The sequence below is a fragment of the Rissa tridactyla genome, chromosome 14 (assembly GCF_028500815.1).
Source record: "Rissa tridactyla isolate bRisTri1 chromosome 14, bRisTri1.patW.cur.20221130, whole genome shotgun sequence".
NCBI lineage: Eukaryota > Metazoa > Chordata > Aves > Charadriiformes > Laridae > Rissa > Rissa tridactyla.
Window position 1 is genome coordinate 4,530,512 of NC_071479.1, and position 18,577 is coordinate 4,549,088.

General features: G+C 39.4%; 1 protein-coding gene across 20 annotated transcripts in view; it reads right to left on the reverse strand.

Annotated features, from left to right (window-relative positions):
• STRBP (spermatid perinuclear RNA binding protein) overlaps positions 1–18,577 on the reverse strand; it is a 70,438-nt gene that overhangs the window by 26,677 nt on the left and 25,184 nt on the right. For 8 of the 20 annotated variants that reach the window (XM_054220448.1, XM_054220447.1, XM_054220446.1 and 5 more), the window contains exons 4-12: positions 15,130–15,347; positions 12,376–12,541; positions 9,468–9,612; positions 4,111–4,205; positions 3,600–3,695; positions 2,744–2,855; positions 2,037–2,134; positions 1,446–1,557; positions 665–790 (exon numbers count right to left, since the gene is read on the reverse strand). In XM_054220448.1, the coding sequence (XP_054076423.1) occupies positions 665–790; positions 1,446–1,557; positions 2,037–2,134; positions 2,744–2,855; positions 3,600–3,695; positions 4,111–4,205; positions 9,468–9,612; positions 12,376–12,541; positions 15,130–15,347 (1,168 nt within the window). The remainder of the gene's footprint in view (positions 1–664; positions 791–1,445; positions 1,558–2,036; positions 2,135–2,743; positions 2,856–3,599; positions 3,696–4,110; positions 4,206–9,467; positions 9,613–12,375; positions 12,542–15,129; positions 15,348–18,577) is intronic. The other 12 variants (XM_054220452.1, XM_054220442.1, XM_054220432.1 and 9 more) reach the window with 5 other exon arrangements.

The following is an 18,577-nucleotide window of genomic DNA, read 5'->3' on the forward strand; positions in this document are numbered from 1 at the left end:
GGTAATAACTACAATTACCCATTTTTTAATATTGTTAACGCGATTCTTTTGTGGCTAGCTGTATTCTTCCTGGCTGCTATAAAAGGAGCAACAAGTTTTATAGTTAGTGAGGAACCAGATCCAGAGCTGGCACCCAAGTAGCACAATGAAAATAGCCCCCAGAACTGACTGGGTCCCAGCGATGCTGAGAGACATCTAGTCTGTGCAGATATGCAGTGTCAATGTTTTGTAGATTAAGTATTTTACTTTTCTTGTGGGAGGTCTTGAGAGACCAGCAACTAGCTCTAGAAGAGGAAAAATATAAAAAGGCAAATCTTCACCCAGCAAAGTGACTGCACTATTTTGGAAAAAAAAAAATAGACCCACAGTATCGGGACATCAATAAAATACCTCAGCTGCTTGGGCAACTTATATTTTACTGTAACTTGATAGGTAATCCCATTTTAAAATGCAAATCATTCAGTTAGTAAAACATGTCAGGGGAAATTCAGATGCACAATAAGAGATGTGTTTGACATTCCAAATGTGGGGTGATAAGAGACAACACTTTTTTGTTCCAAAGACTTTTTCACATGCTATTCCACACTGACACAGAGCAGCTTTTAAACCAGCTCCCACTGTACAATAGAGCTTTGAAAACAGTATGGAGAAGTGTTGCACTTACTTTTCCTCAGATTACGCTTCATCTTTTTATTTGGATCTTTATCATCCCCGACGCTGTCTTCAAATGGTCTCTTAAGAGCAGATGAGCCTGTACCTAGGGTATAAATTTCCTTGTAATATGGATATGCTATTAAAAAAAAAAACAAAATCCCATAGCAGGAGTCTGATTAGTCCCATACTGTTCCTTGCATGTTTATAATGAAAAGAACTCAACCATCAGTCAAAGCTTTCTTACTGCTACATGTCAGCCAATGTTAGCTTATTACTCACTGTACCATGCCATGCAAGATGCCTGTTCCCAATATTGTGTGTGATATAAGCACTGTAATTCTGCTGGTTTTTACACTTAGTCTAATAGCATTGTTTTTGAAAAAATGCATAGGAATTTATTTTTATTAGATGTATATTGTTTTCTAGGATGAATTCTTGAGTAATTTTTTTATAATAAGACATGCATCACATGTTTTTTGAGCAGCCTACAGTCTCTCCTTCCCCAGCATAAGAATCAAGCACGCTACTTTTACTCTTCAGACCCCAAAGGACTTTGTGCTTAAAGAAAATCATCAGCTATATTCTAGCTGTACTGCTGCTCTCCTCTGTTGGTACGTCTAGAGAACAGAACTTCCAGATTTTCTCCTAACAGTGAAATATTTTTTAAAAAAAACACATTTAACACAAACAAAAGCCTTTACCTTCACAGCCTAACTCACGAATTTCACACATTCTAAATTAAACCCCAGTTTACTGCCCAATTAGTGGTTTTTGGAGCAAACAATACCTACCTTCTTTGTCAGTTACTGACCAGGAATATTTCTGAAATGACTTATTTGATGGGAGGGGATCCATTTCCAAAACTTTATAGATCTGACCAAAGGCTGATAATCTGAGGGCATGCTATAAGGTGACAGTAGAAACGTAAGTTACATCATAGCACTGCTTTATCTCAGTTGTCTTAAGTTTCTAAATAAGTTTGTAGACGCAGACCCACTTCTATGAGAAGACAGCTCCTACAGCTACCTTCTGTGATAGCTATAGAAAATACTAATGTCTAAAAATTTCAACTCGTTAACTTCTGTAATACAAAGCACAGGACACTTGGACAGGGCACCTACTCAAGGGCTCCGTGCCACAAGCACTTGAGGTGGGATGCAAGTGGCACCCAGACATTAGACTGCCTTTTCTGAGGATTAGATTTCATATACTTTTAACTCTTGCACTCATGAACTATCATTAAACCTTTCCACCATAGCACACCAGAAGAACTGTCAGGACTGCCATTAAAATAAACTATCCTGGCAGAGAATAAATTGTATTAATGAGCTGCAATCTTCACTGTTACAGTATCGAGCTCCTCAGAAGTACGAGTTTTCTACCTGAGCGCTGTGTGTAATGGCTTCTTTTTGCTGAACCGTCATATAAGACAAAGCATCTGTTGGCTCCCGCTCACAGGGGTCATGCAGACCAGGGCCTCCTAGGAGTGAAAGAGGCGAAGCAGATTATTGAGAGTAAACGTGAAGCAATACAAAAATGGGGACTGATGGCTATTGCAAAGCCAGGCTCAGTCTTCAGCAGAGCAGGAAGTGCACCTTTTCCATAAGGGATGCAAACATCATACAAAACAAGCTAATTCCAAGAATTGTACTCCCTTGCAGCAATGGCCACAGAATTTACCAGGGTTAACACCGCACATGCATAACAGCAGGAACTAAAAGCAGTAGGTTTAAAAAAACCAAGTTATTTGGATAGATCTATAGATTTCAATGAATCTATAGAAAACAGATGGTCATTAAGTCTATTAATTGTTTACAACCCCTTAATGAGATAAGGGTTAATTTCTAAACAAACCTAACATTCCCCATTAACGTCTACTACATTAGAAGTATTCATTCGAACAGTTACAACCATGCAATTCCTTTTTTTTTTTTTTTCTGCCTTTTAATTTTAAATAAGAAACCATTCATTTAGCTCCACTGCAGGTTAGGAGTTCAAGGCAGGCATTTTTCATCTACTCATACAGCCACAGCAAAACGTTAAGGCCTCATCAACCTTTTGTGTTCCTGAAGTTAATCTGGCCGCTTACCGGGAAGCAGAATTCCAGATGCCAAACACTCCATCACTCGTCGCAATGCTTCCCCAGCGCCCAAAGGTCTATTACAAGTACCTATAGATTTTTCACATATAAGCTCGAGTGGCTAGAAGACATTAAATTATGATTAGTATGGACACAAGGGTAACTGTAACTGCAGTTAAATACGGAGGGGTAGAAGGGAAGAACATTCACATCCGCTTACTTCATTTTTAATGCACGACAGGTCTAACTGACGGACAGCCATCCTTGAGGACAGCTCACGGCACACACATTTGTCCCCGACGCTGAGTCACCTTTTGAGGAAAGCAACTGCTCTCCACTAACCACCCCTGAAGTCTAAAAGGAGGAGCCTTGCAAAGCCAAGTCACATGAGTATTTCCCTCCTCTCAAAGGGTTATCAGTTCTACATGAGAGAACATGCTGCCTCCCCTGACCTACAAAGCATTCCTCTCTGGATATGCCAAGCATTTGGCCCTCTCCAAACCTGCTAATGTGAAATGGAATCCTCTGGTAGGAGCAGCACTGTCATGGTAGCAAGGTCTTTTTGAAAAGCTAAACTTGGAGGAAACAAGTGGGATTCTATTGCAAGCCCATGAGGATGTGCAAAGCCCACAACATTATGCCTCTTCCCACGGTATCCGTACATCTTACAGACTGAACAAATACTCGTGTTTTCTTTCCTTCCTACAAGCGCTTTTCTACACAGGTAAGAGTTAGTGGGGAGTAAAAGGCAGGGGGTTAAGGAGGAGTTCCACACAATGCACTGTTTTCTCCACTCCAGATGCTGCTACAATTCTCAGGAGATCTGAGAACTGACCCTGTGCCCTTCAACTCTTTCTGTACTTACCCATCCTTTCAGTGGTGCCCATGTGGGGACTCTGTTGCACAAATCCCGCAGAATACGAAGGACAATTACACATGATTTTAGTCCATTTGCCCTGGCCTAAAACAAACAAAATGATTCCAGTACACCTGCAAAAACCTGGCCTTCAATTTTGCTTTTCTTTTTAAATGTACAGAGTCCTGGGACAGATTTTTTTAATTATTATTACTTAATACGTAATCAGCTTCATGCAAAATAAAAACAGCTATATAAAAGTAAAATACTTCAATTTAGAGAGACATATAAAAGAGGAAGCAAAATGTCAAGATTGCTTTTGTAGCCTCATGACAACTCTAGACCAGTTGGCTGTCTACCTGTCATGTTTGCCCTGGTACAGTACAGCACTGACTTCGGAACGCTAGACCTTTGCTCTATTAGGGGCTAGTCAGAAATTAAAGAGGCATTAAAATTAAAACTGTCTCAAATTAAACCTCATAAGGCTACAATAACAACAAGGTAAGAACAAATAGCCAACCTGAAACCATTTGGCGTGCCGCAGAGACGCCAAGGCCTCCAGGCATTTCTGCCTGTCCAATAAGTCCGGAGGATCTTTCATCGCAACATTATCTACTGGTAAAAATGGGATAAAAAGAGACAGATACAATTTGACCAAGGGGTTTCTGTCACAATACAAAAAGAGTGGCAGCATCTCAATGAGATAATAAGACTCCCAGAATTTAAGTGCACCATGTTATTTAATTTAAACAAGCCATTAAAGGTAGTAAATGTGCACGTGTGCAACAGAAGCAAAGGCATTCACTCCTTGTAAAATAATAGTAATAATAAAGATGGCCACTGCTACAGACAATCTGGGATCTTATTAAAAACGTAGAACACATTTCAGGGCAGAAAATAGCTATATAGCACTTTTCCTTTTTTGTTGTTGTTTGGGTTGTATTGGGGTTTTTTTTCCCCCCTCTCCTTTCCCTTCTTTTGACTTTTATTCCACAAAAGTGGCACAGAATTTCAGACACAAGTTTCTTTTGATTCTTGGAGGGATATAAAAAAAATTGTAAAGAAAACCGTTGAATATTTGAAATATTATTGCATGAACAGTACAAGCCAATATAATTCAATGAAACAAATATACAAGAAACACTAGTAAGAATTTTTACAGTTTGATTAGTCTTTCATATAAACAGAACATATGAAAGAAGTGAGTACTTTGGTAACTTCCAGATCATTAACGTATTAGAGAAGTAGTCCCCTCCTGTAAAAATCTCTTCCCAACAGCAACTGAAATCAACAGAGGAAATTCAAAGAAGGATTTGAGAGACAAGACACCAATATCTTCTGTGCAGGTTTACACTTTTTTCTTTTTTGTTTCCTCCCCTTTTCTCTTTTTTTATCCACCATGCAAACAAACTGCTTTTAGCAGTCCTATCTGATTCCATATTGAGGGACATTAGGCATCAGACCTTTCTTCCCTAGTTTTGTGTGTGTGTGTGTGCGAATGCAACGTCAATTAAAACCTTGAATATGTTATTTTCCTATGAATACACAATTACTCTATATTTCAAAATAAATAATTTGGAAATACAGTCTTTTCATTGTTCATAATGGTCAATTCTCCAGGTCTTGAGACTTGTGCAGGTCTGAATGCAATACAATACCCATTAAAAATTGAAGACCATGCTAGATAAGCAAAATACAGCAAGACTTGTAAAATATGAGGACAAGTTTGAAGAATAAAGTACCATCAATTTGTAGTACAATTTATTAGTAACATCTCAAAGTACTTTTTTGTAGGTTACTTTGGATAGTACTGGTTGAACGTGTAGTTGAATCTTTAATGTTAAAGTTGCTTCACCTCCTATTCCATTCAATGGGAAGGTTACTCTGGTAAAAGCACATTGTGTTATGATGGATAAAAGAGCCCAAAGCCAAAAGAAAAAACCCAGTGTAAAACTGAACAGAACCAGTTGTCTTGTCTGACAGTTCACAGGTTGGAGTTCACACCTGCTGGCTCTGCTGTCAGCAGAAGACTTAAGTGCTATACGCTTATTTTCTAACACCAATGAACTTCGCAGCAGATATTTGCATTGTTTCTTATTGCCCTTATCAATAGTATCACAAGACTGGATTAGTCACTCCTCTTGCCTGTTTTCCAAATAAAAGCTGCAGAGTCTCAAGGCACGGGATTTCTATGAGCACAAAAGGTCACTTTGGAACACAGGATTTGCTTCTAAATTTCCTTTGCAGTTTCATTATTTTCAGGAGTGACATTTTGTGGCATACAATTACTAAATGTACATCTATGTAGTTCTGTAGGAAACTTTATTGTGGACAATATAAACATCTGCTTAAAGCTCATGTATTGTATAAAACAGCTACTGTCAATGAATGATCAGAATCTTATTTTAAAACGTTAGAAATGGCAAAGGTGACTGATTGCAAAATCATTTAATTTCTTGCAATGAACTGGATCTTTAAACGCCTAGGTATTTTTAATTAGTATTATACAAGGCTTTGCTAAAGTCTGTTGCAGCCATTGACAAAGTATATTAATTTTTCCTTTAAACTACAAAACATAAACAGAATACTTATCATCTGTCATTCACGTGAATGAAAAATTGTTTCCAACAAGTTTTTCCTACTGGATTAAGGCTAATTCCAAAGGTCTAAATTACAAATATGTCAGAGAATTTTGCCAATTACAAATTCCATAGTAGTGTGCTGAGCATCAGGCACAGATGTTGCAGTCAGCCAACTTTTGGGTGCAAGATTCTATTAAACAGAAAGATGAAGAGAACGGGCAGTGAAGAGGGTGAGCAGCTTTAGCAGACTCCCTTTCGACACCCTCGGGAGAATGGCATGTTTCTTCATGCTCTGCCAGTCAGGAAAGTGAGACCAAATCAAAATTTTCAAATGTGATTGCAAAGCTTTACTTCTTTTCTTGTGGTTTTAAGAAGGGCAATGATACAGGGAGTTTAATAAACAGTTAATAACAAAGCCCTGACATTAGCTCACACTATGCAACACGGAACCAATCCTTCAGTAATTCTCTCCCCACTTGCTGTATGTGTTCTCTTCACACAGGAGCTGCCAACTTCATTCATTTGCAGCCAGCCATAGGAGGAGCATTGTCTTCTCCATAGAGGCAAGGTAAATCTGTGGGTCGTTGCCCCTTCAAAGGCACTTGGCACCTTTGGAGCATCACTGGCCACGTCTGCACAGCGAAGGCAGCAGCAGAGGCAGACCATTCTCAAGGAACAAGGTTGATTTCAGCCCCACTTTGGTAAATTAACTTGTTTATTATTACATAATTTCGTTGTTACTATATGCTCAGTAGCAACAACCAATTTGCAAGCTACAAGGTTCTGGTCTAGAAAGCCCAATTTATACTTTATGCAATGACTACAAAAATTCAGTTTCTTAAGAGGGTTAAATTTTAAACTGATGCAAAATGTGGGAATTTTAGGTGCTTGACTTCTCAAGTCAACATGAGAAAGCAGAGCTTTATGGATAGCCATTTGTGAGAAACACTGAAATGCACACACACACACTGGTCCACTATTTATTTTTGCTAACAAGCAGCAAAAACAAATAGGACAAACACCACATCTTAAACGTGAACACTCTTCCAAAGAGGCGGGGACTGAAGAGAAATCCAGGAATGTTTTTTGATACATTCTGACATCAGGGCATGAAGGCACACACAGCATTCCTACGGGACAAAGGGGAGCGCTGGGGCGGCCGTGTCGCCTCACCTCACAGGGTTAGAGACAGGTTAGTGCCGCTCCCACCCAACTGAAACCTTGGTCAGTTTCGCCCCGCCCTGCCCCGAGCGGCCCACGGCCCATCTTACAGCCAGATGAAAGGCAAGTTGACAAGCATTTTGAGCTCCCTCATTCAAAAGAGTGGATGGAATAAACTCAAAACAGTTTTTAAAACTGCACAGAAAGTATATTTACATTTAGGTGGCATTATTGGGGGGTATTGAAAAAAATATGGCAGTACTTTCTTTGGAGAGCGAGGTGTTTTCACCAACAGTTTCTCTGAGTATTTTCTCTTCATATTAGATATGAAACTTTTCTGGTCTGAATCTATGTGACAGTGACCTAAATATGGTTGGAAATATTATGGAAAAAAGTATTCCTTCCCTTTAAATTTACTTAGTGACATCTGCATAATGTTTCACATACCTTTGAAAAGGAATATGATAAATGTCTCTGTTCACTTGTGATGAATCAATGTCAAAGATGCTGGGCTTTAAAACAAGATCCACTAACCTATTAACTGTCCTTATCGGCTGTACTGAAATGATAGTGTAATACCACTCTTAAGAGAGGTAGTAAAAACATTTCAATTTTTTAAGAAATTAGTACAGAATTTTGAAAAATATTTTAAGATACTGAAAACAAAACAGAACACCTACATTTGAAACATAAGAAAGCATAAAAATCCAAATCCTCATTCAGTTTGAGATTAATTTAGAAGTCCCTGAGTTTACTGCCACAATGGCATCACTTTTTGCAAGAAAATACTAGGAACAGAAGCCTTTGTGCAAAACTGTATCCCCTTGTGAGAATCTTACAAATCCTCTGCCATTAATATTTGTTCTGCACTTTGTGCTCGTTCTCATGACCATGGATCAGCTGCAACAACTACAGGGGCTGATCTCAGCATCTTTTGGGAAGCCGAAAAACATCTGAAGTAATATGCAATTTATTTTCAATGGTATTGCAAGAGAGCATGGTTGCTAATTTGAGAATATACAGACATTGCAATTAGGGAATCTTTGCCATTCATCTGTTTTGTAAGATTTTTCTGCATCCAACTGCTGCCAAAGTTAGATTTTATTGGAAAAGAGATCCTTCCTGCCACTGCCTCGAACAAAACCGGAGAGAAACTGACCAACATTTCTCATTGTGTCGGTATTTCAGGTGGGAGAAGGGAGGAAGCAAAGGACTGGTGGCAGGTCCAGAAATGGGAGGAGAGCGAGAGGGAGTTCCCTAGCCCACACGGGCCCGGCTGCCTCAGGTGTCATGACAGAGAGTGGCCAGTTGGTCAAAGGTCTGACATCATCCAGTGGCAAAGCTTCTAGGGATAGGTTTGGGAAGCGGAAGCAGAAATTACTGACAAGATTTTTAAAATAAAACAAAGTATGGCTACATTTGCTCTTCTCTATTTCTCTTGGTTTGTTTCCAACTTCATTGATACTACAGTCAACATTCCTCTAACAAGGGGCGTACAACTACAGGGGTGTCACACTGTTAGGGAGAGGGAACAGAAAGAAACTAAGTTACAGTTCTGTATCTGTTTTGCTCTAAAGAGGGGAGGTTCAATTCAGAAGCAAAAGTGCTGTATTACAGCACTGTGACTTCAGTTGTATCCCAGTTAGGAAATTCTTAGAGCTAGAAAAATACACATATGTATCATCAATTAATAAAAATTGAGGGCCAGGACAACATACTTGGAGCTTTGCAGGAGAGGGTTGGGTTTTTTTTTAATGTAGAAGGTGAAACAATTTTGAGTTTTTCAAGATACTACGAACCAATCCCACTTGACTGACTTAATTTGAAAACAAGACTGTGCAGCACTGGGGTGCTCAAGAATTAACTAGCAAGTCTGAAAGAAAGAACTAAGAACTAATTGTATGTCAAAGTTAATACTGTAGCAATATTGCTTGCAAATGAAAACTATGCCTATTTACATAAAAATTAAGTGACTGTTGTCTTTTTAAGGCACAACATAACTTATTGTGGCAATAGCCGATCTATTTAGTATGTGACGCGCAATTAGAAACCTACTTCCCAATTAACCCTGTGCTGCACAGTCAGGGCATTTAGATAGAACAGTCTTAAAAACAAGGTAAAACGCTCTGTGTACCTCCTTCCTTCTTCTCTGCTTCATCTCGAATGAGAGGGGATGTAAGTATCACCTTCAAAGTTAGCTTGGGCTCCTTTGTGTTATGAATAATAATAGCTGCCTCATTTACATGCTCCTCCACGAGATACTTCTCTTCTGTAAGTTTCTGAAAGTCACCAAGAAAGATTTCAAAAATCTCTCAATTAACTGAAAAACTGCAGAATCTCTGTATGTGCATATGCCTCTTAACTAATGAAAAGCCTACAAGACATTGCAGTAACAAATAAGGCCTTGCCTCCCTCAAAACCAAACAGAACTCCAGTAACGTGCTTAAGAAAAAAAGGTCTGCAGCAAGTTTAATGAGAATACTAAGTAGTTCCACTGTGTTACCACTTTTTAAAAAAACTTTTTTTTAAATAAAGGCAGAAGCTGACTTTCATAGCTGCTAGTGTGCAAAATACCACCGGCAACTTTTGTTCCTAGTAAGCACACACTTCTCCGGTAATGCTGCCTCTAAATGTGAAAGCTCTCCCATGCAGCATGACCAGCACAGCCAAAGCTCTTGGTGCAAATGGATGATGGGTTCCAGCGCAGGAGCCGCACCGGCTTGCCTAGGCCATGTACCTGCCATGAAGTATGACCAAACATACCTCGTCCATCTCTTACCAACCATACTCTTCAGATGCCCTAGCAACACACTTCACCACCTCTCCAAATAGTCTGTTCTGATTCTTAGCCGCACATATCATTTAGATGACCTATTTTGCAACAAAATCCCCCTTGCTACAGTTCCAATTACTGCTCATCCTACCTTTGGAAGCCATATGAGATACCAAATCACTGCTCCTTTATAAGTAACCATTAGTGTCTTAAAACTTACACCTACATTCAGTCTTGACTTTTTCCAAACCAGATAGTTTTAATTATGTGGTTTTCTAGGTGCTGATCCTCACTCATTTGATTTTCTCCATCTTGTCTGTCCATCTCTCTCACTCCCTTTCCACACAGCACTTGAAACTGCATGCAAGACAACACTGTCACCCACTTTGTTCATTAATACCAGCCCCAAGAGAGATCCCTGACAATGCCTGGAAAACCTGACTTTCCTCTCTTGACAGCACACCAATAAATTGAGTGTTTTTTAAATGGCTTTCAATAAACTTTTTATTTCTTGCCTAGATTTCTTTTGTAGATAATACTACAACTGCCCTGTTCCATTAATGGGCATCGTATCAGAGTTATCTCAAGTGACCTGTATCTGCAGGTCTTTCAGCAGTCTTTTGGGACCTCTCTCAGGCTCCAAAAGTGCAAAGATAACCACGGATGCTTCCGAGTCCTAAAGCTATTCCTTGTATTTGGGAGTTTGCTTCAGCAAGACCATACAGTTAGAATGTATCTAACATATATTGTAAATTCCTTCCCTGTTGCAATCTGCGCTGCTCCAGCTCCTTATTGTTGGGATGAAAACACTTAAGCATCTGCTCCCTACTAGCCTTCAAAGAAGCAAAGCAGAAGCTGTTAACATCTCTGTGCCTCATCTGCTCTTTTTGTCCACTAATGGGCCTACCCCTTCCTTCTCCCTCCTGTGTCTGATGCGTCTGCAGAACCTCATGCTGTCTTCTATGCTCATGATAGTTGTAGCTTCATTCATGAGTCAGGTTCCTCTTACCTTATGTTTTCTGTAATCCCTTCCCTCACAATGCTTCCCCATAACATCTTACCTACTTGTTCCTTGAATTTATTGCAGTCTTCATACTTTTAATTACGTCTGTTCTGCCGTTCTCTTTTTTAGAAGTGTATGCTAACTTTTCTTATCACTTTGAACCCTTCTCATCTCACGCCTCACTACAAACAAGTAAAATTTACTCTTTACTACTCAATACATCCCTATCATTTTCAAAGTAGTAAAATTTACTCTTTACTACTCAACACATCCTTAGCGTTTTCAGCTATGGATAAGCCACATCTGCAGGCACATTATCTCATTAAAACAAGCCCTTTACATGAGAAAATGAACAACGAGGGGAAAAAAACTGTCAAGAATGCTAAAACACATACTGTGTATGTGGAAATAAACACAAGAAAAGCGGATCAGGAGAAAAGCAGATCAAGTTTGGACATAGTTTGGAGAGGGGCACTTGCAGCGGAATACTTCAGGGCACAGCTTCTGGGCAACAGTGCACATCAGTCTAGGGGCTGGACTGATGTTTCAGACTTAGAACTCTGTCAAAAAGGTATTATCCCTAGCCGCTTTAGAGACCAGTATTAGCTGTAAGTGCTGCCTACTGGATGCCAACATAGAATCATAGAATTGTTAGGGCTGGAAGGGACCTTAAAGATCATCAGAAAAAAACCTTGAAGAACATCAGAATTAAATAGCCATAAATAAAAAGAATTATGTGCTCCTGATTACCGTGAGCTAAAATGAGTGACCACCTAAAGCGACTTGTTCCCACTTCAGAAGTAGAGAGGCATTTATCTTGGAATGGCCCAAGCGAAGCAAAGCAGCTGCAGTGTAGAACTTCAGGTTCAGGCAGGGGACGGGGGACAACACCACAGACCAACTCTCATGCTTGCGCAGGGAGGATTTCTGGGACTGCATTTTAGCTCATGTTAGTGGTTGGACCAGAGAGCAAAAATCAGCTGGGTTAGTTCCCAAACAGAAAGGTTAGCTGCCATCGTAGGAAAACTGACATTGCAAATAAGGATTAGGCAACAACAGGAATAAGATGTTAAATTTTGTGAATAGCTACTTCATGTCATCACCACATTAAACATGTCACACCCCCTAGATGTCGTCCTAGATTCAGAGTACACTTCTTTAATCTGTATCACTTGTCTTTTTTCCTGGGAAAAATTCCAGCCTTTACCCAAACACACCTTGCAGTGCTATCCACCAGTGTTAGAGGACTACCCTAAGTTAACTCACCTGAATTTGAGCTGGGAGATTGTCTTTAACTATACATAACAAGGTCTTTGTGGGTTTTTCTTTGCACATGAGAACCAGCTCCAGATCCATATCATCCTTTATCAGCAAGCCCTTCGCAACCAAGCCAATTCTCATAACACCACACAATGTCCGACCACCTTGGTCCCTGGAAATGAAACAATTTGGAGTAATTAAAATGGTATTTTCACACATTCAAAATACTTATATTATCTTATCACAGTGAGGAGATAAACTGATGGAACTGATGATTGTGATAAAGTGGCGAATAACTGATCAGAAAATGAAAGGCAGACTCCTTTTATGCAAGTAACTCCTATGAAAAAATTAATTGAAGCACTGATTTGCAATTCAAGCAAAAGCAGAAGTTGCCTAGTTCAAGTCACAAACCTTCACAAAGCTCAAAAAAGCCCAAATTCACTATCTACAGATCTACCAAAAGAGCAGAATAATTAATCTAGAATAATTAACCTAGAGTATTTTAAATGGAAAGGCAGGAATAGGTGCTTAAACAATAGACAGAAGAAAAGAAAGAATGACACAGAAAATGAAGCATCAATCCCAGACCAGCTACCATCCTTGGAACAGCCAGAAGCAAAAAAAACTGTTACAAAAGTAAAGAACATCTTAACTTCCGCCCTGGAACTGTGCTACTTCCAACAGCATCTGGATGCAAATGTGTGAGAAAATGCAGAACTCCTTTAGATATGGTTTGTAACTAGCATAAAGATGTTTTCAGCTACATATTTTTCTACAGCATAAGCCCCTTTTACCTTCTAAAATGATTAATAAAATAATTTGTCCCAAACAAAGGCACAAATACACAAACTATTTTATACGTATAAATAATACACTGATGTTTACAAAAACTGTACTCTAAATTTGTAACAGAACACAAGCATGAAAAATCCTGCAGGCACACGTGTAAAAGCAAGGCTAGCCAGTTGCGTCAAAAGCATTTACTGCAGGCTTGGATTTTTAAATATTATTTTTTTCCTGAAGAATCCATTCTGGGCCTATCTCACCCACATCAGAAGACACCTAAGAACACCACCAGTAATGCAAGGAAGTCATCAACACAACACACAGCACCCTGCCTGTCAAGAAAGGCTGGTTCTTCAGCAAAACACTACCCTTAAATACCTTCCTCAAGAAGGTGACAAAACTTAATTGTCCATATGTGGAGAAACAGCCTGTCAATCCACTACAATTATTCTCTGGTGCCAATACAATCATGCTGTCTTAAACAAAGGTATATATTAATTTATGTAAAAATATTCATTATTTTAAGCATTTTGCTATTTCTATTTGAATACATTTCACACCAAAAATGTGATATATCACAGCTCGGCCTTACAAGTCTGATCACTGGCATTTTTGTGTGTCTGTCAAACATTTATTAGGGAATGCAGAAAGCCACAGGCATCAAAGTGAGGGACCATTTGTGTATTTACTTTTCCAACACTATCGTACAATGGTCTTCACACGGTTCAACATTTCCTATGTGGATCAGTCTATTGGGAGTAGGTGGTGCTGCATTTAAACTCCAGGCAGAGCAAGCAGTTTCTTTCAATAGCTCCCAAGCCCACAACCTCTCCTACAGAGCGTCAAAGGCAAGCTTCAGTGTTAAAAATGAAACTTATGGAAAAACACTACTAAGACTTGACGAATTTTCTGTAGAATCTTGGGAAACCAGCTCAAGCCATGAATGCTTTCTGCTCTTCCCAGCCACACAAACTTCCTCAGTTAATATAGCACAGTTCTTGTTTCTAAACTGAAGTACATCCAGATAGTGGGGTACAGCAGGGCTTCACACCTTATTTCCTGACTGTTACTCTCAAAATTTACGAGATATTTAGAAACAACTAAAACCCACATTATTATGATAAAATAGGAAGCAATATTTCACTTTTGAATTTCCAGATATATGTCATTATGCATTTAGGACTAACTGACAAATACAATGGTAATCGCTGTCTCTTTCACACTATATCAGTAGACTATATTTTCAGTTTAAAAACTGATAGTCTTCTTGATTCAGAGCTAGATCCTCCTGCATTACCTGCACTGAATTGTATCTTACTCCGGAAGTATACAATATACAGAGTGTATTTTGATCTGTTACTGCTAAAGTAGGCTATACTTCCCACCATTCCAAAGTGTAAACAACTTCACAGATATATCATTTACCAGGACCCAAAAATTACAAAAGGTCTCACAATAAACCTCTCACTGCCATAAAAGGTGTCAGAAAATATAACAAATATATGTGAAATAATAACCATATTCTTATACACTTTATCAGTTTTAATATCAGATCTTACTGGGCAAAGCCCATGTAGCAGCAGACTTTCTTAATATTCCATGCGTCATTAGAAAGGAAAGGGAAAGAGTCCTTTGACTACATCTCCGTGCTGGTTCTGCTACCAGATGTACCCAGATGAAGTCCCAAAACACTCAGTAGAGAACTACTGTATCACACGAAGTTTGGTAAATGCAACTTCACACCATCACAGTAAAATAAATAAATAAAGAGCAACTGCTGCCCACATTGGGCTTATTACTATTCCCTGCACTCACCCTACGTGCTCCCACCTCAAAAAGTCCAAATATATCCACTTCCTCCTATGAACGTTCATATGTAACAGAATCCAGTAACACTGCAACTCTTATTTAGAAGGAAAGGAACCCATTCAGAGCAGCACAGTAACACATTATGAAGCTCAGCTCACTCACTTGGCATTGCTTTCTGCAGCTTCCTCCTTTGCTTCCACATCACCCTCACATTTTGTAGACTTGTTCTTTTCATCCATCCAGTCAGAGACATGTTTAAGGGCACATTCTACTGTTGATACCATGTTCTGGACAGCTTCAAGTTCCTCTGGAGATGGATAAATGGTTGAATGTTTCACCATAACATGGCGGTCATCATTAGCAAAAGATCGGATAGATCTCTGTTATGAAGGGGGAAACAGGGAGGGGGGGGGAAAAGAACAGAGTTACTGGATTATCGATAGAAGGACATTGCCTGAATGGGAATCCTCCCTGACAGATGTAGGAAAGTGTTTTATGATGACCACTGCTTATAATCATACAGGAGTGATTTCTTATCCTTATTTAAATAAATTTAAAAAAAAAGAAGAAAGAAACCAAATACTACTGCAAAATCAGCATTAAGCTCCTAATATTTGATGCCCAAATTCAACTCTTCTAGAATCCTTTTACTGGCTACTGGGAGGAACAGGCACATCTGGAGCACAGCTCATGTTTATGTCTACCAGGCACATCTGGAGCCAAGTTTATGTTTATGTCTACTTTAGGAAGAGAAAAATTGTTCTTTAGAGGTGCATTTCCCCACCCACCCACATGTGACTACAGAATTCCAGACTGCTGTACCAGATAAGCCACTACAGGCATCTGAAAATTAAGCAAGCTGAATTTAATCTTTTGTCTGGTAAATCCACCATAAGTGGAAGTTGTGATGGTGCATGCACTAGCCACAAATCAGAAAAAGGGAGAACTTCGATCTAGGATGAGACAATTCTCCGTACTCCCATATACAATGATGGTGAATACAAAACAGGGTCAAGACCTGCACTATGCATTACTCTGTTTGCAGTGGCTAGAAATGGAGTTTCTACATCTTGTTCTTTCATAACTTCCCCCCCCTCATTTTCTTTTTTCCCATTTTCATTGTTTTTCCCTCACTTCTCCCTGCCCTCCCCTCCAAGCTTCTCTTTGAGAAGAGGGCACGGTCTGGCTGGCTAAGTAGGTGTAAGGCTACAGTGCTGAAGCAGGGGACCCAAAAAACCTGAGTTTCATTCCCAGCTTTGCAACAGAGAGTCTAGGATCTTGGGCAGCTCATTCCACTATTAAGTGTCTCTGACTTGCCTCATCCTTTGACTAGCTTGTTTATTTAGACTACGCTTTCAAAGTGAGGGAGAAAGCACTTAGGCCTTGATCCTGCCTGAAAGATCTACATCTCATGGAGACAGGAGCTGTGAGCAATAGCACTAAAAGAGAGGGGGGGCTTCCATACCCTGGAATACTTGCAGGAATTAAGGAATTCCTAATTTCAGTGAACTTTGTTGGTTTGGGTCAGCCCTCAGCAGCTGGATAGCTCGGAGCAAAGGGAAAAGCCAGGTCCTTATTCCCAAAGGTAACTTCATTTCAAGGCAGGGAAATTCAGAACATAAGCATTCTAGGGTGAGAGCAGGCTGAGTAAAGCATGTGGAAAGGAGGGCAGACAAGGAGAACATGGAGCAGATTCCTATTTTGTAAAAGGTATGCAAAGTTGTATTTGGAGAGAATAAATATTCTGGACGTGCTGAGTACAGCCATCTCTCCTCCGTTTATGCTACGGACAATGGCAACACACCTTAGAACAGGACAATTAGCCATTCCCTTATGGTTTTGTTACTGCTGCAGATGAAGTCATTGGCAATACATGTTGCTGCCAGAGGCTTAGCAAACTGCACAGGGCTTTACAAAGGGATGAATGAAGATGAGGATAGAGATGAACTGGTAAGAAAAGACCAAAATAATTCCTAAAAAATATGAAAAAAAGGGAAGATATTAGAGTGCTAATTAGAAGAGTTTGCAGTGAAACTCAAGGTCCTGAGTGATATTGCTGAGGAAGGTAAACTTAAGTGGTTGGGTAACTTGTGCTGGGAAGCTATGGTTTGTCACACACTATCCTGATGAGACTTAATTGATCTAAACAGTGACCCGGGCCAGTTGCCATCACAGCACAGACCTCTGGCAAGAAGAGCTCTAAGTCTTGCTCTCCAAAGACACAGCAATCACTGCTGAAAGCCTCCCAGAACTTGGAATCGCCAAGCAAAAATCTCTGTTCCTCCCACACATTAAACACCTTAAGTAGGTTTCATTTTCACCCCTACTTCATGGATTTGTCACAGTATGCACTTAGGGACAAAAAGGGCCTTTGAAGGATCTCAAAGGCCTCTGGGTTGAATCCTTGTTAAGGAACTGGTCATGATTTCCTGGTTCACTGCATTCAGTAGGTCCTTGTGTTCCTACCCAGATGGACAATTGAGGTAGGCAAGCAACTCATCAGTCAGGGTCTGGTATTATCCCCAGTACTTTCATAGGTTGCAAAATGCTTCCAGGAGGTCCCTCTTGTGGCTTATTCGCAACATGGATACAGAAAGAAGCTGCAGTTCAGCAGTGAAAACTGACAAGCTTGATTTATTAATTCACCCTCACCATCTCTTATCTCATGAAATATCAATTAGGAAAAACAGCCAAACAGGAACAAATTAGTAACTCATAAATTACAGGACTTTTTTTTTTTTTTCCTTTTCTAGTAAACAGGGACCGACAAGATTAATTTTTCATTATAATTTAGGCCAAAAATAATAGGAAAATGTGACACTATTTAAAATACAATATATTGACAACTCTGCTTTGTCAAGTGTTCTTCTTCCCTTTGTGCTCTGTAACAGGTAAAAGTCTCATCTTAGGTCTTTTTTTTTTTGTAACATAAATATAAACACACAGTCCATCAGCAGCAATCAGCTACACAAACATTAGAGAACTGTATTTAAAATTTATTGCATTTATTCTAATTTCCATTCTCAGTAATAACCCTTAGAGGACTTTAAGAATATACAAATATGCTTAAACTGCTCTCCACAGCTATTTGTCAGGAACTGGGTAGGCTTATTGCCTTTTTGTGAACTCATCCTTCAGAATCTTACCATCACAATAATTCCTACTTGCACAGCTTTACAAGTTTAACATCTCAGGCATTACCAATCTGCAGCCGCTACCAGACAAATTAGAAGTGACTCCTCACTTAAACGATATACACCAAGTATATCTGACTACACACATTTCATCTACACTATTGACAAAGTGTGCATAGAATCACAATCAATTAGCTTTTCACATATACAAATACGAATAATCAACACTCGCTTTTGTGAGGAAGAGGTAGAAAGGGAATATCAGCATTTGGTTATGCAATTGCAAGTTCAAGGTCACTTATACTGTTTGCTACAGCTTGCTAATGCCAGTTTTATTAGAAAATCTTATGAGCATCCCCTTCGTTCATATTTAATAATTCATGTAATGCAGGCTCACAAGACAACTCTCTGGTTTTGAGAGGCTGACAATATATCAAACCTCATTTGCTCTGCTCAGAGCATGCAGTACCATCTCT